Genomic DNA, 23,500 nt, shown 5'->3' with positions numbered 1-23,500 from the left:
TTTCCTTTTCTTTTTTTTTTCCTTTTTTGAATCGTGCATTCAGGTAATAAGCTTGAAATTTCCATCCATCCATAAGATCAAGTGTCAAACAATAATTTCTGGTGAGCCATCCTCCTAAACTGTACCCCTTTTGCCCCCCAAGGAGCAAACAGCCCTTTGTTGTGGCATGTGAAATTTCTCTATATGTTCTTTTGATTAAAGCAAAATCAGCCGAATCTAGCAGTTATTCAGCAGTGTTTTTCTCTCACAACAAATCAGTCAGCAGTACTTTGTACCATGACTTATTAGCCAAACGAACAAGGCTGTGCTTTGGAGCATTTACAGTGCTCCACGTTCCCTGCCGCACTCCTTTTATTTTCTCTGTGAATAGTATTTCTTTTTTTTTCGCGAACGGGATTTTGGTCCGTGTTTCATTAAGACGAAATGAGGTTTTTTGTTACAACCGGCTGTTGGGCATGCCGCATGCTACATTAACTCGGTTGCGAGAGGCAAGCGAGTATTTTAGCAATACTAACAACCAACTGAAAAAAGGAATCAGAACTGGAACTTAAAAGAAACTAAACAGCGATAGAATGCGCGAAAACTGCGTTGGCGAAGAATGCCTGCACTGAAGCTAGCGGGGTGAAGCCGGCATCAATCCACAAACCCCCTTTGTCGTGGATTTGCTTTGCGACGGCCGCCGCATTGGAAACCTCATTTTTGAAAACCCTTGTACGCTCCTTCCAAACCTCCCAAAAGACTAGCAAAACTAGAAAAAGTAGTATTTCTCAGTCCTTACCATCGTGGACCTCCGCTAGTTGCTCAGGTCTTAGACCACTTCCAACAATTGAGACGGCTGCAAAGCTCAAACATTGAGGCCGGAGAGAGTGTTTGAGGAAAGGTTGTTCCCTAAGCGAAGTCAGTACTCAGGTTGCCAATGGAGGCGGAGATGGAGCCTGACAAGCCGTGTCCGCCAAGGTCTAGCGCCGTGACACGCCACGGCACAATAGAAACCGTAGTAACAGGAAAAACGGTAATATCGCAAGCATGCCGAGTTTCATTGACTTGGGCACGCTTTGGGAGCTCGATAACTGCAAGACGCAGCCATGGCACGAAGTACTTTTGACTGATTTGCTGTGATAGAAAAACACTTGTTGAATGGCTTTAAGACAATATTTTTGGGCGAGTAAATTTTGCTCCATGAAAACATAGAAGGAAGACAGGAGAGAGATATTTGTCAGATACAAAAAGTTGGCATGGTGAAAGACGGTCGATCTGTGTGGATGAGCACACGAACGGTTAATCTTTGCATTGCACGAATACAAGCTCTTTTATCCCGTTGAATCATTCTGTGCTAATATGATCTTGTAAAGCTGCCTCTAATTCTATAGCTTTTTTCTTACATTTGGTACATACAGCTGATTTTAACACATTTGATTTACCATGACAGTTGTTCTTGCTTCTATTGTCTTGTACATGCCTTATCCCATCGGAACATCTGATACTTGATACTTCCCACTACTGCCTCGAGTGATTTAGCCGGACAAAAGTACCATTAAAGTTAAAGCTGAGGTTGGCCTTGTTTAGTTCCAAAAAAATTTGCAAAATTTTTCAAATTCCCCGTCACATCGAATCTTTAGACACATACATGGAGAATTAAATATAGACGAAAATAAAAACTAATTGCACAGTTTGGTCGAAATTGACGAGACGAATCTTTTAAGCCTAGTTAGTCTATGATTGAACAATATTTGTCAAATACAAACGAAAGTGCTACAGTATCGATTTCCCAAAAAATTTTGGAACTAAACAAGGCCTTCTAGCACTCCCAAGTCGAGAAAATGGGCATATGATAATCACCGAATTCTCGAACTAGCATACAACCGCCAAGCTGTTTCAAACTTTCAAGGGCCTGAGTATACGCCACGTCATTAACTGATACAACAAGCTGCTTTGCAGCTAATAAGGCCAGGGGTAACAATGGTACAATTGTACAAATGCTGATTCCAGATGAAACCCGAGCAGTTGCAGGTCAGACAAAAGCCTTTTGGCGCATCATCCGTGTAATGAAATAACATACATAGACCTGGCGAATAGCCTGCCTTCCATAAATTAGTAATAACCCATAATGATGCAGATGCTGACTTCAATTAGTTCCAGGTGTCGACAGGCGATGCAACTTCGGTATGAGCGTCCAGTGCACGGCGCAACTCTTCAAGGAAGTTCATCTATAATCCCAGTAAGACTCAGAAAGCAATTAGGATACAGCAATTAGCAAAACGAGACGTAGGAGGAAATCACAGCAACAATTTTACTCCAAGTCATACCTGATGAGGAAGCTTCAGGTGACCCCATGATGAGCTGCTAGATCCAGAATACATTACTGGTTTCTCTGGGAAAACATCAAGATAACAGCATATCAAGATAGCAAACATCCAGAATACATTACATGCTTCCCTTTTTTCATGTTTCACACTGGCACCACTGAGAGATATCTATCTGAGGTGTCAGGTGATACAATAAGTTCACCAGAATATAATATTTATAACATGCTATTGAAATTCCCATTTGATCAAGAGACACCTTTGCAAGTAGCATGCCCTAAGAAAACCCATTCCCAACTTTGTTTGTCTACTGTTATTTAATGTTGCAGAGCATGATATTATATATAACACTGCAGCATCTCTAGTTCTCTACCCAATACTATGAACATATTAGTTCATAAGTTGCAGCAGAGTATATGCACATAACCCTCTACCCAGTATGAGTGTATGACATTCTCAATTCTTAAGAGCTGCTGCAATAGATGGAGCAAAGCACAAGAATATAATGTCAGCTTTCAAGTTGTCATGCATGTAATACCATACAAGAAAGTAACTAGTAAGGTCCAGTTTTTCTCCTCACTGCCAGAGTGGTTCTCACTTCTCCATTAAAGACTGGAATATTTGTTTTATCAGTAACTATGGAGAAATGTAGAGTTTAGACTTTAGAGTACTATGTGGACTCACCGGATGGGTCAATTGTTTGGTCATTGTACAAGTTCATTGCAGCAGTCCAACCTACATTGTCAGAATAAAGGCTTATTATAAGTGAACAATAACTAAGTTAATGAAAGAAATAGTAATGGACTAAATGAGCACTCAACTTGATATTCTAAAATGTAGAACACACAACCAGAAAACCACGAATGAAATGAAAGGTTACAGGTGTTCCATAAGTTGCCTTGCATATCGCAAATTTGAGTATGTGGACACTGGGAAGGCAACCCCCTAAGGTTATCACAGAAGTGACTCTCCAACCCTATTACAATGTAAGAGTACTACACAGTAGTACCATGCAACACCTCTGAGTGTTCAAAAAGTTAGAACTTCTGGCACATACATTTTAAAATAAGAGTGTGCAGTTTTGCAGAGATACATACGGTCACTGAGAAGCTGTGAGGCCTCACTGGCAGAACATCCCTCCAAAGGCACTAATCCTGTTTGATTGTAGTCATTCTGAACATTGCTGAAGAATGTTTCATGATGAACAATTGGAGGAAGGTTCTTTAATGAAGGAACATGACTCTTCTCCCCATCATTGTTGTAGGAGTAATTAGCCCTATCGGCCCTATCTGTTTGGTGGAATAACAATTACAAGTGTCATAAGCAAGATGAACAGGAATGCCTAACAACTTAATATATAGCAGTGGCATATTATGGGACGTGGTAACCATTAAAAAATACAGTAAACAGAAAATTCTAAAAAGCCACCAGTGATGATCATTCAAGTACAGCACAAATAACAACTTTTCCTCTTAAAATGGTTAATTATAGATATTGTGGTTGCGAGTGTCTTCAGTTTTACATATATTTTTTTTACAGTTGTAATTAAATGTATTGAGTAACTTTTTTTTGTTGTGTGTGGGTTCACACAAGAATGTGTCATGGGCATAAAGAGGGGTGCCGTAGGGCGCAAGTGTCCTAGTTGGGCCTTAAGCCCATTAGTGTTAATTAGTGTCTCTCTTAGTTATTTGTCTATAGGAATAGTACCATATTGTCTAGGCATAAGAGGTGTTAGTCCTATGTACCTTTTATATTCAGCCCATGGGGCACAATGGAAAGCAAGCAATGAATTATGAAGAAACAATTCTAGTCTCCCTCAATCTCTCAAGCTCTTGGCAAAGCATAAGGCTTAGTTATCCCAAAGCTCTTGGAAAAGCATAAGGCCTAGTTATCTCCCAAATACACCTCGTCCATAACATATGGTATCTAGAGTCCAGCGATCCTCTCCATCCAAAAAAAACATCGATTCAGATCCCGATCCCCACCACCATCCGCCGCCGCCGCCGCCACAACTCCAACACCGGCAGCCGCCACCACAACCACCAGGCCGCCGTCCGCCTCCCCCTGCACCAACGACCTCGAAGCTTCCCTGGCGACCATCACAGCCGCCATGAGGGCCAACGCCGCCGCCATCAAGGCCCTGTCCGCTGAGTGCTCGGCGTCCAGCAACAGCTCGGCTGCCGGGAAACACCACAACAATCGTCCGCCGCGGTTCCAGAAGCTGGGTTTTCCACGTTACGACGGTAATTCCGACCCCCTCATCTTCATCAACAGCTGCGACACATACTTTCGTCGAGAGCGCATCATGGAGGAAGAAAAGGTATGGATGGCTTCCTGTCATCTGGACGATGGCGCTTGTACGTGGTTCCTCCAAGTCCAGGAGGAGGGCACCCCGACATGGCGTCGCTTCACCGAGCTCCTGCAGCGGCGCTTCAAACCAACTCCGCGCCCCAATCCGCTCCACCGGCTGTCCCTTGGTATCGACAACTGCCTGTGTAGCCTTGCGGAGATGACCGCACAGCTGGATCGCCTCCGGGTGCGTCTCGAGAAGGAGGATCGTGAACGCCGGGCAGTTGTACGCCTCCAGGCAGCAGCACAGGGACTCCTGGCACGTCGCCGAGCGCAGGCTCTTCGTGCCACAAAAGCATCGAAGGAGCAAGCAACGGTGCGCCTCCAGGCAGCAGTGCGAGGAATGCTTGTCCGTCGCATGGTGCGGCAGATACGCATGCTCCTCAGCTCGACGTTGTCGTACGTGTTCATCCACTCGGACTCGCCGATACGGCCTGCGGCTCCAATTGCAGTGGAGGTCCAAGTATGGGCGTTTTCAGTGCAGCGACCTCGCATCAGCATCCAGCATCAGGCATCAAAGGCTATCTCATTCATCCTTGTGCCTGCCGTGGTGCTAGACACTTTCAGCATAAGAGCCAGCTGCTTCACACTCCACCCTTCAGCCTACATGAAGCCAGCAGAGGCGCTCTTCCCATGGGATCCAGGTGGATATCTTTGTATTTTAGTATTCAATAAAAAGGGAAAGCCGAGATGTAAAAGGCTTAACCCTATTTCGCGTCAGCTCTCCAGCTCGAGGACGAGCTGGGTCTCCAAGGGCGGGGGAGATGTCATGGGCATAAAGAGGGGCGCCGTAGGGCGCAAGTGTCCTAGTTGGGCCTTAAGCCCATTAGTGTTAATTAGTGTCTCTCTTAGTTATTTGTCTATAGGAATAGTACCATATTGTCTAGGCATAAGAGGTGTTAGTCCTATGTACCTTTTATATTCAGCCCATGGGGCACAATGGAAAGCAAGCAATGAATTATGAAGAAACAATTCTAGTCTCCCTCAATCTCTCAAGCTCTTGGCAAAGCATAAGGCCTAGTTATCCCAAAGCTCTTGGCAAAGCATAAGGCCTAGTTATCTCCCAAATACACCTCGTCCATAACAGAATGTTAGTTTGTTATTAAAGGATCCTTCTGTTCCTACGAATTTGGAAGCTGAAACTAATCGTCTGTCCATTAGAGCAACCACAATGATTGAACTAAGGAGATTTCTAAACATATTCACAGACTAATTTAGAAAAACAGTATTTGACATCAGAACACCCAGATACTGGATCAGATCATCTTGACCAAATTGGTGAACAGTAGGACCCCTTACGCGTCAACCCAACAAACCACAAAGGAAAAAAAATAGCATGTAACTAAAAGCATAATGAAATACATTTTGTTGCCTCTAAAGAAATGCATAATAAAATCCAGTAAATGAATGAGACCATATCAACTACAAAATCAGTGGGACATTATGCTTTATATGAACTCCACAAACAAGCTGAAGGAAAACATATCAAGTGCCTAAAAAGCCTATCCAAACGTATCTAATTCATTGCAAGAGATGTACCTCCAGACTTGCGCCGATTGTTTGCACGATTCCTGAACAATATTGAGAATATAAAGAAAGATATAAGCAAATGATCATAAGCAGATACATGTAGCAAGATACAAAGCTAACAAAATGTCAACCTATACAACAAGACAAGGGAGGCATTAATTAATGGTTTAACATTCAAACAACTCTAAATGGTGAGAAGCAATACAGAAATTGCAGTATTAGATCAGAAATCCTCCGAAAAGAAGCGGCTTATCAACTGATGAGATCAACAGAGCGACCAGCAAACGCACAAGAATGCTACAGAGAATCGATTTACTGTTCACACTGAACTCCACATTTCTAACTGTGACTACGAGAGATCACATGGACCCAATTGACATGGGTGCTAAAACAAAATTCGAAGATAGTAGGCATAATACATGTACACACTTGTTATTGGATCAGATCCGAATACAAATAGCCAAATAGCTCATGTTAGGGTTCAGGTGCTCAAATATGCACAGCAGGAAGGGAAGAGAAGGGGCGGGCCGCGGCATACCTGGTGTGGTGGGTTCCCGCCGCCGGCAAAGGGCCCGAAGAAGACATGGGCAGCTGGGCGTAGGGCGGCGGCGGTCGCCCTAGCCGTCGCTCAAGCCAAGCGAACGGGAGGAGGAAAAACAGCAAACAAGTGTGAACGCCGGAGAGTAGTTCTTCGGAAGCAGATCCCAGTGACTTTCTTTCGTCTTCAGTGTCGTACAGCGTGTAGGGCGTACTTGATCCATTAGCACTAAATGAAGCTAAGCTATTTTGAAAAAAATATTTAGTAAAATTAACTTCACCAACTACTTTTTGCACGGATGGGAAAAAAATAAGAGAGAGAACTACAATAAGCTACTTTTTTCAGTTTTATCTCACTCATATTTTTGTGAGAGAAAAAAACAGCATCACCCATAAAGCTATTTTGGAAACAAGTGTTTGGCAAAAAAAAACTTACAACAGCTCATGAGCTATACCAAACAGGGCCTTAATACAGTGTTAAGCTAACTATTAGCTAGAGGACGGCACAATGTTAGGAGTGTCTTGGTATTTGAAAACTCTTCTCTTAGTCTCCAACAGTTCCGATCCAAAAAGAAGAGGCATTTCATGTTATAGGTCGCCCACAGTTAAAGGGTCACGGATCCAAAACAGCACTTCTCCAACAAGGGACGCAAATGAGCAGCCGAGCGTCGTCCACCTCGCCGGACGTGGTGGGCCCGACGTCTCTGCGTGGAGACGCAAAAGGACCGAGCGAAGACGCATTTTTAGGTTCTACCTCAGCCTAGACGCAAAATGGGTTGCAGATTTGCCTCCTCCGTTGGAGCACGTTTTGACTGATAAAAACACTATGTGCAGCGCATTTTGAGTTTGGGTCACGTTATGCGTCCGCCGTTGGAGTCAGTCTTATGCCAAATAAAAGAGAATAGAGGGAGTATTATCTGATTTGGTCTAACTAGTGATATAGTTATTATTCCAGCTAACAATTAGTTATTTTATTAGTTATACCTATTTGAATCCAAAAGAGATTAGTATTAGCAGATAGCTATTACTTTAGGGATGTAAACATGGCCTTAGCTAATATAGTTGATGTTTTTTAGCTAGGAAATTTTTAGTAAGGGGCGATTGGATCCACCTGCTAATAGCTTCTAATAGGTGAGTGATTGGACAGTGAGTTGAAGGTACATATAAACTATTAGCATTTACTAGGTTAATATCCGTGCGTTGTTATGGGTTTTAAAATTCATATACTCTATATTTTTTTTATTGTTATTTTATTTTTTCTATATATATTCTTCCTTTTTCATTTCTTTTCAGTTTTTATTTTTCGATTTTATTTTATTTTCTGTCCTTTCCTTATTCTTTTCTTGTTTTAATTTTACTTTTTATTTTCTTTTTCTTTTGGTTTTAGTTTTATTGTTCTTCCTTACTTCTATTTGTTTTTCTTTTTTCTTTTCAGGTTTTCTATGTTTCTTCATTCTTATTTTATATTTTAATTTCTTTTAATCTTCTTTTTATCCTTATTTAAATTATCCATTTATTTTATTTGCTCTATGCACTTTTTATCATTTGTTAATCATGTTTGTTTTTATATTTTTCTTCTTAGTAATTTTATTTTTTTATTTTTATTTTCTATATATATGCGATGTTTATGTAGTATATATTTAGTGTTTTGTGTTGTGTTATGTCATGTTTACGTAGTATACATGTGATGTTCTATGATGTTTTTTATGATGTTCACTTAGTATACATGTAATCTATAATAGATGTGATGTTCTATAATATATTTAATGATGTTTTATGAAGTATTTAGTGATGTTAATGTTCTATAAATATATTTACGATATTTGAAAAGTAACCATTTGACATTATTTGAATTTTTTCTCTATTTTGTGTTTTTATTTTTTTTCTTATGCTTTTACTCTAGATTTTATTATTATTTTTATCTATGTCATGTATTTATGTATTTTTATGTATATTGTAATATCAGTTTCATAAACCTAAAATCAAAATACTATTCTTTTAAATTAATAATATTTTTTTACAAAGACAGAACATTGTCTGTTGAACCTAGAATATTGTCTCTACTTAATAAAAGAAAATATTTTATCTTTATAAGATAAGTATTCATTAATAAAATTTTATCTAAATATATCCATATGTGATCTTGTTTTGAAGGATTTGTTATAAGAAATTTAATGGTGCAATCAGAATTTAATTTATATCTTTGGTTTATGAGTTATGACTTTTTTGTTTTGCTAAAATAATTTTGTATGCATAGGTGATTGGGGTCTAGGTTCATGGGATAGCGTGTCATCGCAGTAAAAAAGACCACCAGAGGGATGGAAGTTGTGGACATGTCCTCTCCATAATTTTTAGTTATATTGATAAATATTTATTAATAAAATTTTATCTAAATATATCCATGTGTGTTCTTGTTTTAAAGGATTTGTTATAAGAAATTTAATGGTGCAATCAAAATTTAATTTATATCTTCGGTTCAAGAGTTATGACTTTTTTAATTCGCTAAAATAATTTTGTATGCATGGGTGAGTGGGGCCTCAGTTGATGGGATAGTCTATCATGACACAGTAAAAGGAGAGTTGTGGCTTCACTATGGATGTGGTAGATGAGTCATCTCCATAATTTTTAGTTGTAGAGATATGTAAAGTTGTTCGCTTGTTTTTTAAGTCGTACATTTTTTGCCATCCCACAATATTTTTCTCTCACAATAAATCAACGAACAATACTTTCAGCTATGACTTTTTAGACAGACAAACAAACCCGGAAATAATAGTTAGCTTTGCGAGACCCTCCTGCTAATAATTAGCAGGCTTATTAGGAGATCTGTTTAGATCCACTAGTACTAATTTTAGTTGTTAATTTTTAGTGCTAATAGATCCAACTAGGCTCTAATTACGATCCAACAGTTCCCACCAATTTAAAGGTAAACTTGCAAGAATCAACAATTCAACATAGTTGGAAATGGCCCTCTAAGTTTAAATCAGATAAAGTTGAGTTCTGAGTAGATCTACATGCATCTCAATCAAAAGTTAGTGAAGATCCTTTAGACAAGTCGAATGTATTCTCTATAGTAGTGCAGAGGAATTAAGAGGCTGGTAGATGTAGATCAGCTTATGCCACGATTTTGTCGTCCACTGTGGTACGATTTTAGAGAAGGGTCTTGGGCTTAGCAGCTAGAAACGTGAAACATAGCCATATTCCTCATTCCATGGACGATGTTATGAGAATGTCCATATTCCAAAGTTGAAAAGAAATGTATAGATACTACTATTCGGTGGTATCTGATATGTTTTATGTTGAATAATAGGTAGATATTAGCTTACAAAACAATAATAACAACTCAATAACAAAACAAAGTGATCCAATCCATTTGACTCCGTACCAAACAAAGCTAAGGAATTCGATGGATCCCTCCTATTGACAGAATTGAATCGCCCCTTTCGACATTCTGACCTCTTTCTCAAAATAGCACACAGGCGAATGACTGAATGAGCAAAGCCGTATTGAGTTTTTATGGAATTCACTTGTCTTATAAATTATACTTTTTTAGTTAGCTAACAGTGTTTTTCTCTTATAGTAAATTAATGAAAAATATTTTCAACCATAACTTTTCAGCGAACACGTTCAATATTCGGAACAGAATCCGTATCGCATGGATATTGGCTAGCATCGTCACACAACTGCGTGTAGTGTGAGTACCTAAAAACACAAAACCTGCGTGGTCATAAAATACATTCTGTTTTGAATCGGAGCAAGACGAGATGCAGATCGACAGGTAGCACGCGCGCAGTTCATTCAGACGACTTGACGATGAAGTTGTGGCGCCTGATGGGGTTCATGGCGACGGGCGGTCCGGCGGTGCGAGGCCACGCCTGGAACTTCCTGTCCGTCTCCTGCCACCACTCGTTCGTCGCCACCGTCCGTGGTGTCGTGCCTGCAGACAACGCAAACGCAGCAGTGAGGTCTGGAGATCCACTGATGGGAAAGAGATTGATGGCAATGGCACCTCACCTCCGAGCACCTTCCTGTCGGCGACGTAGACGCCGCAGACGTAGGCGAAGGCGAAAGACGCCGCCACCGACCCGACGATGTACTTGGTGGCCATGAATGATTGAATGCTACTAGTAATAAGGTGCTGACGAGCTGCCAAATTAAATGCATCGCGTTTTCAATTTTCATGACACGAGAAAAGTATCAGAAAACTAATGACAGTATTGCGAAAAACAAAATTAGAAGTAGGTACTGTGCATGGTAACTTGCATATGGTGCACACACAAAAAGGTTGAATCAAAATGACCGGTAATTAATAACTAATTAAGCAGTTGAGAATTCACCGTGTGGGCAACCAAGTGCGGAGTGCAGAGATGCTTTGCCTTGGTAGCAATAGCTGTAGAGCAAGTAGATGTAGTAGGTCTGCAACCTTGCTTCCAGCTTCTGACGGGCAGACGTCTTTTATAGCTAGCTAGCAAGACAAGTTGCCGTTATCATATTTTGGTTCTGAATTTTTGACATTTTGGTTCTGATTGAAAGCGATTTGCTGGATCGCCTCAGTATAATAGCACAGTATATACTACCTGGTATGAATATGCAATTGATGGCAATCTGTCGACAATGTTGCTTTTGAACTGTCTTATGAACGAAACCGGGGGGCGCCCGCTGTATCGAGGATAAACAAAGTATTTACCAGCGTCCATCGATTGCTTATTAGTTGTCAATCATCCTCGGTCGACCACTCTTTTGTAGTTTTGTTACGGCGCACAGTTGTTCGTACGTTACACGCGGCTCCTCAGCTCGGTGAAAATCATGCGCTTAGCTACCTCTGCCGGTTCCTGCTCGGCTATGATCCGCCCTTTGACTCTCTCTCCATAATGGTTATGGCTTACGACTATGGATCGGACGACGAGTGCACGTGCACTGTGCACGGATCGAGGTGTACGCAGTTATACGCACCCGGACCAGGCGTGACCCAGACCCAATTTTTTATAATTTAGTTTTTTTTTTGAAAAAATTATACATTTGGCCTCCTAGGAAATTTAAATTGATTTATGGACCCAGGGGGTCGGCGCCAAGAGTCCTGGCTCCGAGGGCAGACGTCTCGACGCCACAGATCCGGGCGCTGACCTCGGCGCCATAGATCTTGGCGCCGAGCTCGGCGCCACAGATCTGGACGCCGAGCTTCACCTAAAACCGGCGCGGACGCGACTTCCTCCACCGGCGGCTTCTCCTCTCTGTCTCCAGGCGCCTCCGAGACCGCGCGGACGCGGCTTGCTCCACCGGCGGCCGCTACTTCCTCCACCGGCGGCCGCGACCTTCTCCACCAGCGGCCGCGACTTCGTCCACCGGCCGGTGGGCGCCCTTGCCCACGCGCGGGCCTGCTCCACGACGCGGCCAAGCACGAGCCCGCGTGCCCGCACGCGCCGTGCCTCTGCTCGGAGCCGGCTGCGGGTTGGCGGGCACCCCGGCGCCGCTCCCCGACCACCTCTGCGCTCGGCCACCTCTCCGCGGTCGGCTACCTCTGCTCGGCTGCGTGCTCGGCCACGTGCTCAGGTAATTTTTCTTTAATAGTTTACTTATTTTAGATCCAGATAATATATGTAATATGTTTTGCTAGTTTAGTTGTATAGCTGATTTAGTTCTAGTTATTTAATTCTACCATTATCTTGGATTAGTAGTTAATTAGATAGGCAATGTAGTTAGCAAATGTAGTTTATATAGGTAGTTAGCAAATTTAGATGGTTATTTAGTTATGTTATTATTTAGTTATGTTTGTAGGTTATTTAGCTAGGTAGACAAGCCCAATTATTCGGCCCGTCAACTTATAAATGTTGCTATATTAGACATCATAGTTGTTTAATTAGATAGTTATGCTTTAGTAAATTATATCTTAGTGTATTATACCCGTAATAACTTTGGTGTTTTGCATACCACCTAGATGGACAACGTAGTCAATATTTTTTACGGCGGTAGTGTGGAGGAAGATGAGTTTTGGAACGTTAGTTTTGTTGGAATGCAAAGAGTGGCTCTCATGTTTGATGATCGGCCGTTGTTTTCTGAGTTGGTTGGAAGTGCTCGTAACGAGCTTCAGTGCAATCAGGATGACATCTCAGTGGATGGGGTACTGCACTATGGTAAACCAGGCCGTATTTTTAGACGGTTGGTACCAATTTCATCAGAGGCTGATTGAGAAAAATATATGAGAATTGTAATGAAGAATGAGTTTCAATGTTTGGATTTGGTTGTTCGGAACTTGTCCAATAATCCGGCCCCTCATGTGCATCCACCCCACTAAGCCACATTTAGCCCCACATGGGTTTCTTCCTCTTCCTTGTGCTCCTTCTGTAGAGCCTTCTCTTTGCGTCTGATCTCGAATATCTTTGCACGCTTGAAAGGTCCTAATATGGCTAGAGGGAGGGTGAATAGCCTATTTAAAAATTCTACAAAAACACTAGAGCAAGAGGTTAGTAAATAACAAAGCTAAGCTTTTTGCTCTAGCTCTAAAGGGGTGTTTATAAGCCACCTATCCAACAATTCTAGTTGCTATGATCACTATGCACACAAGAACTAAGTCTCTACTTACACTAGAGAGCTACCTAAAGTTTTTATACAAGAAGTAAGCTACTCTAGTTTGCAAGAAAGTAAGAGAGAGTGTTTGATCTTTATACCACCACGTAGAGGGATGAACCAATCACAATATTATGAAGTCCAATCACCGGAAGAAATCCAATCAATAAACACAATGGAGACACAATATTTTTCTCTCGAGGTTCACGTGCTTGCCGACACGCTACGTCCCCGTTGTGTCGACCAACACTTGGTGGTTCGGTGGCTAAGAGGTGTAGCACGAACCTCGTCCTCACTAGGACACCACAAGAACCCACCCACAAGTGAGGTAGCTCAATGACACGAGCAATCCACTAATGTTGCCTTTGGCTCTCCGCCGAGGTAGGCACAAACCTCTCACAATCATCGGGAGATGGCCACGAACAATCACCAACTCGTGCCAATCCTCCTCCGCTGCTCCAAGCCGTCTAGGTGGCGGCAACCACCAAGAGTAACAAGAAAACCGTAGCTAGAACGATCCCCAAGTGTCACTAGATGCAATCACTCAAGCAAATGCACTTGGAATCACTCCCAATCTCACAAAGATGTATAATCTATGAAGGAGACAAGTGGGAGGTGTTTGCTTAGGCTCACAAGGATGTCAAGTATGTTAGAATGCCAAGAGGGTGAGCCCTAAGCCGGCCAACACGTATTTATAAGCCCCTTAAACAAATAGAGCCATTGGCTCTTTCAATGGGCAAAACTCGGGGTCACCGGACGCTACCAAGTGATCACCGGACGCTCGACCCCCAGCGTCCGGTGCTCAGGGGTTGGCCACGTGTCCTTCCTCGATTTCGCGTGTCAGTCTCTAATGGCTACCTGCAACACACCGGACGCTCTGCAAGTCCACACCGGACGCGTCCGGTGCTCACCGGACTCATGCGCAGAGAGGGTTGCAAAACCTCCTCACACCAGACGCAACCCACCGGACGCACTCAGAGAGCGTCCGGTGCTCAGCCCTAGCAGGGTCAAGCACACCGGACTCTGAGGCCAGCGTCCGGTGCCTCCGCACTTAGCGTCCGGTGAGTGTTTCTCAGTGAGAAAACACTCCCGCGACTTCTCCAAATTTCCCACCGGCGCAATAGAAAATATGCACTTCATTTTCTCGAAAACCGCCGAATCCCAGGAACCCATCCTCTCTCTACTCTTCAAACTCCACCTCCTTCTCAAAGTGTGCCAACACCACAACGTGTAAACCAACATGTGCACGTGTGTTAGCATTTTCACAATCATTTTCTTCGAAGGAGTTAAGTTAGCTCACTAGGTTCTAAATGCATGCACATGAACAATAACACCTAGTGGAACTCGATAACCGCTTAGCCAAAGAATTCCCCTCTTTATAGTACGACTATCTATCCTAAATGTGATTACACCCTCTATGGTGTCTTGATCACCAAAACCAAAACCCTAAGCAATACATTTGCCTTGATCTCCATAGGGTTTTGTTTTTCTCTTTCTTCTTTTTCAAGTTCAGCACTTGATCATCTTGTGGTCATCACCATCATCACCATGATCATCTATTGCTCCATCACTTGGCTTGTACCAACCTCATTAAGTCTACACACACTTGGTATAGAGGTTAGTACTAGGGTTTCATCAATTATCCAAAACCAAACTAGGGTTTTCAACGCTATGCATCCCACTCCTTCAGGTTTTCTAGAAGCCGCTTGTCTGACTCCTTGATCTCAGTGTCGATCCACTGCTCAAAATCACACAACGGTGGAGGGTTCTGCAACAAAAAAATTGTTAAAAAAAATAATGCTTCATATGACATAAACTAAGCAATGCACAATATAATTTTCTCACAATAAATTTGCTGCGGCGTTGTTGCGGCGTAGGCTCCCATGCAAAATTGGAACACATCCAATATCTCTGCTTGTAGGTTTCCTCATCTTCAGAAATATCTACCTTATAAGGATCACCACAAAAATACATAGGTCTTGGAACACCACTAGGGAGAGGCTTAAGGTCGTACGGACTACCAGTCGTTCGTCCATAACTACAATTTCAACATTTTACGTTGTAATAAGCAAAAAATAAAAATTATAAACCCTAAACTTAGGTTATTCATCTGTTGGAAAATAATGATAACTTAATCTAAAATTGGTGATTTAGAGATTACCTAGGCTTACTAGCTTTACCACGCCTTGGCATCCTACCATTATACAAAAAATAAATTAATAATTACTTCCAACATTAAGTAAAAAATAGATGTAATATATACCAAATCACAACATAAAAAATGAGGTGGGGCGAGAGATTACCTTGCTAGTGAAAATCTACAGATCAAATCCAAATTTTAACGGTCAAAATGAAATATTTTAAGAGATTGAGAGGATAGGGGAGAGTAACCCGAGAATGAAGAAATGAGAGCACTCTCTCTCGAGCAGGGAAGACTCGGGCAGGGAAGATGGCGTGTGAGCTTTAAATGAAAGCTCGGCGCCAAGATCTGTGGCTCCGAGCTCGGTGCCAAGGCTCACGGCGCCGAGGTCAGTGTCTAGATCTGTGGCGCCGAGACGTCTGCCTTCGGAGCCAGGACGCTTGACGCCGACCCCTTGGGTCCATAAATCGATTTAAACTTCCTATGGAGCCAAATATATAATCTCTACAACTAAAAAGACCCGAAGGTCATCGTCTCCAGCGGTTATCGCCCCCCCCCCCCCCCCCCCCCCCGGCCCCCTCCCTTGGTTTCGCCTACGACCCCCGCACACCTCGGTCGCGCCCCCCTCCCCCTCTACCGCGGTTATCGCACTCCCATGAGCGCCGGATTCCTCTTGCTACCGCAATCCTTTTGTCGACAAACGCAATCCGCGAAGCCTCCGCCAAGCACGCCCGCCGCACTTCCCCTCGAACTCCCCGTAGCCGCCGCCAGCCCTCTCCGCCGGACGTCCTCCCTCTCCACGGCGGGATGCGCTGCCTGTAGCCTAGGCGAGGTCACGATGGGGCGCGCGGTGTGCGTGGCGCCGCCGCCTATCCGCCACCAAGGGTGCTTCGTCTCATGGGTACAACTTCGAGGGCCGAGCTCCTCACGTTGGTGCGGGGCGGATGGCGGATGCACGGGGATGGCGAGAAGCGTCACGGCACCACGCGGCCCGCTGATCTGGAACCCCGACCTGGCCTACGACGCTCGCTAGGACTACCGCGGCGTCTTCTACCACGGTAAGCTCCGCATCCTGCTTATGTGCTTGCGCCTGCAATCGAATTTTGAGCCGCTGCCATGTGTTGTATGCAGGTCAGTATCTGGGATGATGGCGATGAGGGCGGCCGTTGAGAACAGAAGTCCGATGGCGTGGAAGCCCACGGGCGTCCGAGGTGGGTGCGAGCGGCCTGACTGATTTCCTCTTGGATGATTTAGATGTTTGCTGCTGCGTCGAAAATCCGTGGCTTAGGCGGCGCGCGAGAAGCTGGCCTGCCTCTGCACGACGATCATGACGAGGATGTACGCGGCGAGCGCGACGGAGATATAGAGCAAGCAGAGGAACACGTCGCCGTCACCGTCGCCGCCTCCGCTCCGCCACGGCTGCCCGTGCTCCTCTTCGGCTGCCGGTCGTTATCCCCCCGAGGCATGACGTGGACGGTGCCAAGGAACACGACGGAGACGGCGGTGTGGAGCCAGGCGATGAGGAGGACGAGCGAGCGGGCGTCGCCGCCGCCGTAGAGGGCGAGGTAGATCTGCGCGAGGATGGCGCTGCTAAGGCCGACGTAGCCCTTGAGCAGGCCGAGCACGGCGCCACGGGCGTCGGGGAAGTTCCGGACGCACGTGACCATCGTGCCGGTGCCGGCGAACGCCTGCGAGTTGGCGCCCGCGCAGACGTAGGCGGACATGAGCCAGAGCGGCGGCGGAGCAGGGACCCGGCCAGCAAGGGGAGAGGTAGACCATGAGGTAGCCCGCGAGGTTCATGGCGGCGTCGACGGCGAGCACGGCCCCTGAGCAGCCCTGCCGGGACGCCGACGTTGCTGCCCAGGTCCTTGAAGAAGGCGAGCGTGGCGACGGCGCGCTGGTCGTAGCCGAGCGACGACTTGAGCGCCCGCGAGTAGATGCAGAATGCGTACGTCGCGCTCGACGCTGACAGGATCAGCAGGCACGCCAGCAGCCCCGGTGAGCACCTGATGGGCAAACCGCGCCGTCGTCCGCCGCCGCCACACTGCCGCTGCCGGCCACAAACGCCAACACATGCCGGCTGGTCGGTGGGCGTGAACGAAGGAAGTGCAAAGCTGCTGCAGAATGTTGTGTCAAGTCTCAAGTGCATAGAAAGAGTAATTTGACTGTCAGTTGCTGTTATTGGCCGTATCATTCCATATTATGCATGCATGGTGGTGTCTATATATATATGGTATATTATATTCATGATGGGCCGTATTATTCCATATTCTAATCTCCTCATTTATGTAGACATGGAGAGCCAGCATCACACGTTCTTTTCTTCTCTTCAGGAAAGATGTTTGCTGTTGTGTTGCAAGATCCTTTCTTTCTTCAGGGAAGAATTGAAGGGACGAAAAGAAGACAACATTGCCAAGTAGCTGGCCCATGACAAGTTTAGGACGTGTGCTGCTAGCTGTTCTTGCGCTCTGGCATTTCTTGGAAACTTTGATTGAATCTAGGCATTGCTTTTGGTTGTTCAGGAAATTTGCCACTTCCATGGTGAGCAAAGGGCAACCTGATTGTTAGCCAATTATAACTGATCCAGCACTCGGAGTTGATAAGTAGAATGAATCAATTGGCAATGGCACCGTTGATATTGATGCCGGTCCATGGCAGTGATAATGACATTGACACAGTATTTGCACTTGTGATTTGTGCATTTACTCAGAAAGGGATGGGTTTCGGGCATCTTTGTGTCATGGCTCTGGCTTACTGTTATGTTTGGCATTACAGGGTGTGGTAGACAACAAGGACATTATGAGCCTAGATGAATCGCTCGTGGATATTGATAGTGCAGACTCGGAGAACCTGTTTCCAGCAGAGAATTTGTTGAAGAGTTTTACAAGTTTTAAGAGAAAATGAGGTGGTTTACTATCAGACGATACTTATCTTGTTTCTTTTTTTTTTGATAGATATATTGATATAATTTAAATCAAGAATTTTGATTTTTTGCATGAATATCTTGAATACACAGATGTTTTATCTTAAACATATTACACAAAAACATGCTAGAATAGATGGTCTTAACGATTGTGTTCCTACCGTATCAATTAATATTATTTCAAATTCACGTTAAAGATTGAATTATTATGTCAATAGGCTTACAACTTAGCTTACATCATATGTGTTGATCTTAGTATTTCAATCATTGGCTTACAAGGGGTTACTCAGCTAAATTAAACTACAAACTTTGTTTGCGATATATTTGATCATACAAGGTGTTTTGATGTTTGAACTTAAATCAAAACCATGGTTCTGCGCTCTCTGTAACTAGGTTACTTTCACAAACTTTGTCTTTTGAATTAAATATTATTTTAACAGTTGGTATTTAATTTCATAATATTATTATTTTATCTATGTGTTTTTAGTAAAAAAAATAGCTATCCCGTAGCAACGCACGGGCATACTACCTAGTTTTTTTAAAAAAAAACTAAATTATAAAAAATTGGGTGACCGAGAGTCCGAGACCAGTCACCCAGCACATATGTGCGGCAGCGGCACGCCCAGATCCATTTTGTACTGGGCGAACGATACAACATGCGAGGACAAGCCTGGCAAGTGTGCCGCTAGACGTCATTCTGAAAAAATCAAGCTATTTATTTTCAAATGTTACAACTTCTAAATAGTATATTTATTTTAAATTTTATTTGTATCATTTTCTACACGACGAGATGAATAAAGCTAAAATCCACTTACATATATTTTGAACGTCTTTACCGAGGTGGTGCAGTGGCAACGATGAAAACCGATAGAGGCGGCTTCCCGTCACTTAGCTGCGCCCCTACTTAAGATCAGGTTTAGGATTGTGTTAGTAGGTCTGGTGGCTCATGGTAAACCTCATACTAAGAGTCGTCAGCCACCACCACTATTTATAACGTAGGGTGACAGGGCCTGCAGCCATAGATGGGTTGGGTGTTCTGATCAGGACGTGAGTCAAAGCCTAAGAAGACCGTTGGGCCTTCTATGGTTATGAGATCAATTAACACTTTAGTTCTATTGAGCTAAAATTTCAAAGATAAATTTTAGCCGGCTAAAAATCACTACAATTTTAAAGAGGCATTTTAAAACGGGAGTTGGAGGTGGTTGGGTCGGCAGCCCGCCTCAGTTAATTGAGGCTGGACCGTCGGCTCAGCAACTGCCTTCGTTAATAGATTAACCAAGGTGGACCACATAAGATAGATTAACTATGATCTTTCGTCTGAGGCGGTTAAAAATAGTATAGTAGTGAATTCTTCCAACTAAACCTTAGCTTCGATGTTTGGATCCTCCAACTAATAATAAACTGTGGGTTGAAGTAGCTAACTTAGGCCTCGTTTAGTTCGTAAAAATTTTCAAGATTCCCCGTCACATCGAATCTTTGGTCGTATGCATGAAGCATTAAATATAGACAAAAATAAAAACTAACTGCACAGTTTACCTGTAATTTGTGAGATGAATCTTTTGAGCCTAGTTACTCTGTGATTGGACAATGTTTGTCAAATAAAAACGAAATGCTACAGTACCAAAAACAAAAAAATTTGCGAACTAAACAAGGCCTTAACTAAAGTTTAGTTGGTCTTTAGTTGGACCGTTTGAATTCCTAGCATAGACGGACCAACGGTTGTGCCCGGGTATTCCCGGGCATACCCTACATTTTTGGAAAAAAATTAATAGGTATTTGAGGTATATACATGTATAATATACATAAGGTGTTAAAACTACGTTTCTCTGCGTTTCTGGGTCATTTTATTTAGCAATTCACCTCTAACTCGAAAGCAGCCCATACGCCACGCAAATCCAGACGGCCCATGGCGCATCTAACCTTCTGAAAGGTCCTAATATGGCTAGAGGGGGGTGAATAGCCTATTTAAAAATTCTACAAACTTACTAGAGCAAAAGGTTAGTAAATAACAAAGCGAAGCTTTTTGCTCTAGCTCTAAAGGGTGTTTGCAAGCCACCTACCCAACAATTCTAGTTGCTAATATCTCTATGCACACAAGAACTAAGTCTCTACAAGTTACACTAGAGAACTAAGCTACACAAGTCAAAGTAAGCAACTAAAGTAATTACACTAGTTTGCAGTAAGTAAAGATAAGATAAGATATTTATACCGCCGTGTAGGGATGAACCAATCACCAATATAAACAATCAAGCACCGGGAGAATGCCAATCAAACACAATTGAGACACCGATTTTTCTCTCGAGGTTCACGTGCTTGCCGGCACGCTACGTCCCCGTTGTGTCGACCAACACTTGGTGGTTCGGTGGCTAAGAGGTGTAGCACGAACCTCGTCCTCACTAGGACACCACAAGAACCTACCCACAAGTGAGGTAGCTCAATGACACGAGCAATCCACTAGAGTTACCTTTCGGCTCTCCGCCGGGGAAGGTACAAGACCCCTCACAATCACCGGGAGATGGCCACGAACAATCACCAACTCGTGCCAAAGCTCCTCCGCTGCTCCAAGCCGTCTAGGTGGCGGCAACCACCAAGAGTAACAAGAAAACCGCAGCCAAATCGATCCCCAAGTGCCACTAGATGCAATCACTTAAGCAAATGCACTTGGAATCACTCCCAATCTCACAAAGATGTATAATCTATGAAGGAGATGAGTGGGAGGTGTTTGCTTAGGCTCACAAAGATGTCAAGTATGTTAGAATGCCAAGAGTGTAAGCCCCAAGCCGGCCAAACACGTATTTATAGACCCCTCAAACAAATAGAGCCGTTGGCTCTTTCACTGGGTCTAACTCGGGGTCACCGGACGCTCTTAAAGGGGCACCGGACGCTCAACACCAGCGTCCGGTGCTCCAACGTCAGCCGCGTGTCAGAGTCTAACGGTAACCTGCAGAGCACCGGACGCTTGAGCAAGTTAGCACCGGACGCGTCTGGTGCACACCGGACTCATGCGCAGAGAGTTCCGCAAACTCGCAGGATCACCGGACGCAAGCCACCGGACGCACCCTCAGCGTCCGGTGCTCACCGGACCCATGCGCAGAGAGGGTCGCAAAACACACGCACACCGGACGCTAACCACCGGACGCTCAAGCCAGCGTCCGGTGCCTATCGTCCGGTGCCTTACCCTAGCTGGGCCAGGCACTGTCTGCACCGGACGCTCAGACATAGCGTCCGGTGCCTCAGTGGCCAGCGTCCGGTGAGTGTTTTCTCAGCGAGAAACACTCCCACGACTTCTCCAAAACTCCCACCGGCGCAATAGAAAATATGCACTTTATTTTATCGAAAAGCGCCGAATCCGAGAGAGGAACCCATCCTCTCTCTACCTTTCAAACTCCACCTCCTTCTCAAAGTGTGCCAACACCACAATGTGTAAACCAACATGTGCACGTGTGTTAGCATTTTCAAAAACATTTTCTTCGAAGGAGTTAAGTTAGCTCACTAGGTTCTAAATGTATGCACATGAACAATGACACCTAGTGGCACTTGATAACCGCTTAGCCAAAGAATTCCCCTCTTTATAGTACGGCTATCTATCCTAAATGTGATCACACCCTCTATGGTGTCTTGATCACCAAAACCAAAAACCTAAGCAATACCTTTGCCTTGATCTCCATAGGGTTTTTGTTTTTCTCTTTCTTCTTTTCCAAGTTGAGCATTTGATCATCTTGTGGTCATCACCATCATCACCATGATCATCACTCGCTCCAACACATGGCATGTACCAACCTCATTAAGGCTACACACACTTAGTATAGAGGTTAGTACTATAGGGTTTCATCAACTATCCAAAACCAAACTAGGGCTTTCACCTTCCCACTCACTTCTCCACTCCCCCAAAATCTCAAACCCATCAAGCCTGGTCCGTAGGGGTAGGGCAGCCGCACACTGACGCGCAGGCAGGCGCTTCCGCGACTCTCGACCGCTCGCCGCCGCTTCACCGCGCGCCGCCGCTCGTGACTCGCCACTAAGGCAGGCGCTGCGGCCTGTGTGGACGCTCGCGTCGCCAGCGTCCCCGCGCTGCCGCTTCCGCGGCTCCGCTCCTCGGCGTCCGCTTCGCTCCCCGGCATCGGGCGTCCCCACGCCGCCGCACGGCCAGTCGGCCACGACGCCCCCTTTGCTTGGACTTAGAGGTAATAAAACTCAAATCCCTTTCCTTTTTTCTTTGTTGGTTCTATTAAATGTCATTTTCAATTGCAAAATAAAATTTATAGATGTGCAATGCATTTGAGCTATATGTATCTTTTATCTAAGCAGATCTGAACATTTTGTGTTGTTTATCCAAATTTTTTATACCATGGGCATACTCTACTCCCAATTCCTGGGTCCGCCACTAATCCCTAGCAACCATGGAAAAAAATAGCCCGCTATTTTTGCCGCTATAGCTCGAAATAGCTTGAAAAAATCATACCGCTATTTGCGTTCATGCACAATTTTACCGCTATTTTAAAAAAAATCATACTCTAATTATGGTTTATAAAACGCTAAACAACTTGGCCTTAGCTCGCTATTTAAAACATGGTAGCAACTAAATTTATAGCTAAGGCCTTGTTTAGATGCGAAAAGATTTTGGATTTCGCTACTGTAGCACTTTTGTTTGTTTGTGGTAAATATTGTCTAATTATGGACTAACTAGGATCAAAAGATTCGTCTCATGATTTACAGGTAAACTGTGCAATTAGTTTTTATTTTCGTCGATATTTAATGCTTCATGCATGTGCCGAAAGATTCGATGTGACGGAGAATCTTGAAAACTTTTTGATTTTCGGGGTAAACTAAACAAGGCCTAACTAAAATTTAGTTAGTGGATCTAATAAGCTCATAGGTGCAAGCATGTATGCTGAGGCAAGTGCGGTGAGATACGGTGTCCAAACGACCCTAAATGACCATTAATTTGAACATTATTAGATACTTTAAGGACTACAATGCCATATTTTATATTTAAGGAGTTATGTAGCCAATCCTTGATATATTACGAGGTTAAATAGATTTTTTAATATACCGCATCATCGAAACTATTTTCAAAACCGTTTATAATAATTATTTAGTCAGTTCTCAATAGTTTTAAAGTTAGAATATCTTGTTTTATAGATGAAAGGGTGAAGT

The 23,500-nt window shown here is 43.9% G+C and overlaps 3 protein-coding genes across 6 annotated transcripts; 1 reads left to right on the top strand and 2 right to left on the bottom strand.

Annotated features, from left to right (window-relative positions):
- LOC8072446 lies at nt 1,828–6,936 on the bottom strand. 2 transcript variants are annotated; one of them, XM_002452384.2, is made up of 6 exons: nt 6,721–6,936; nt 6,192–6,223; nt 3,401–3,592; nt 2,988–3,038; nt 2,307–2,371; nt 1,828–2,207 (listed from the first exon to the last, which is right to left on the bottom strand). In XM_002452384.2, exons 1-6 carry the CDS (start codon nt 6,765–6,767, stop codon nt 2,130–2,132), a joined length of 465 nt encoding a protein of 154 aa, XP_002452429.1. In that variant the 5' UTR covers nt 6,768–6,936; the 3' UTR covers nt 1,828–2,129. The 2 variants fall into 2 exon arrangements, with proteins under 2 accessions (XP_002452429.1, XP_021314477.1); XM_021458802.1 differs by lacking the exon at nt 3,401–3,592 and having other exon boundaries at nt 6,721–6,923.
- On the bottom strand, nt 10,273–11,129 carry LOC8072445. The gene is made up of 3 exons (XM_002452383.2): nt 11,054–11,129; nt 10,731–10,862; nt 10,273–10,653 (listed from the first exon to the last, which is right to left on the bottom strand). The coding sequence occupies exons 2-3, from the start codon at nt 10,822–10,824 to the stop codon at nt 10,511–10,513; spliced, it is 237 nt and encodes a 78-aa protein (XP_002452428.1). The 5' UTR covers nt 10,825–10,862; nt 11,054–11,129; the 3' UTR covers nt 10,273–10,510.
- On the top strand, nt 16,034–18,451 carry LOC110435075. Of its 3 annotated transcripts, none has more exons than XM_021460418.1 (3): nt 16,034–16,478; nt 16,552–16,631; nt 18,196–18,451. In XM_021460418.1, exons 1-3 carry the CDS (start codon nt 16,318–16,320, stop codon nt 18,231–18,233), a joined length of 279 nt encoding a protein of 92 aa, XP_021316093.1. In that variant the 5' UTR covers nt 16,034–16,317; the 3' UTR covers nt 18,234–18,451. The 3 variants fall into 3 exon arrangements, with proteins under 3 accessions (XP_021316093.1, XP_021316092.1, XP_021316091.1); XM_021460417.1 differs by lacking the exon at nt 18,196–18,451 and adding an exon at nt 17,754–18,150 and having other exon boundaries at nt 16,050–16,478; XM_021460416.1 differs by lacking the exon at nt 18,196–18,451 and adding an exon at nt 17,713–18,150 and having other exon boundaries at nt 16,055–16,478.

The sequence above is a fragment of the Sorghum bicolor genome, chromosome 4 (assembly GCF_000003195.3).
Source record: "Sorghum bicolor cultivar BTx623 chromosome 4, Sorghum_bicolor_NCBIv3, whole genome shotgun sequence".
Taxonomy (NCBI): Eukaryota; Viridiplantae; Streptophyta; class Magnoliopsida; order Poales; family Poaceae; genus Sorghum; species Sorghum bicolor.
This window is presented reverse-complemented; position numbering and strand designations above follow the sequence as displayed.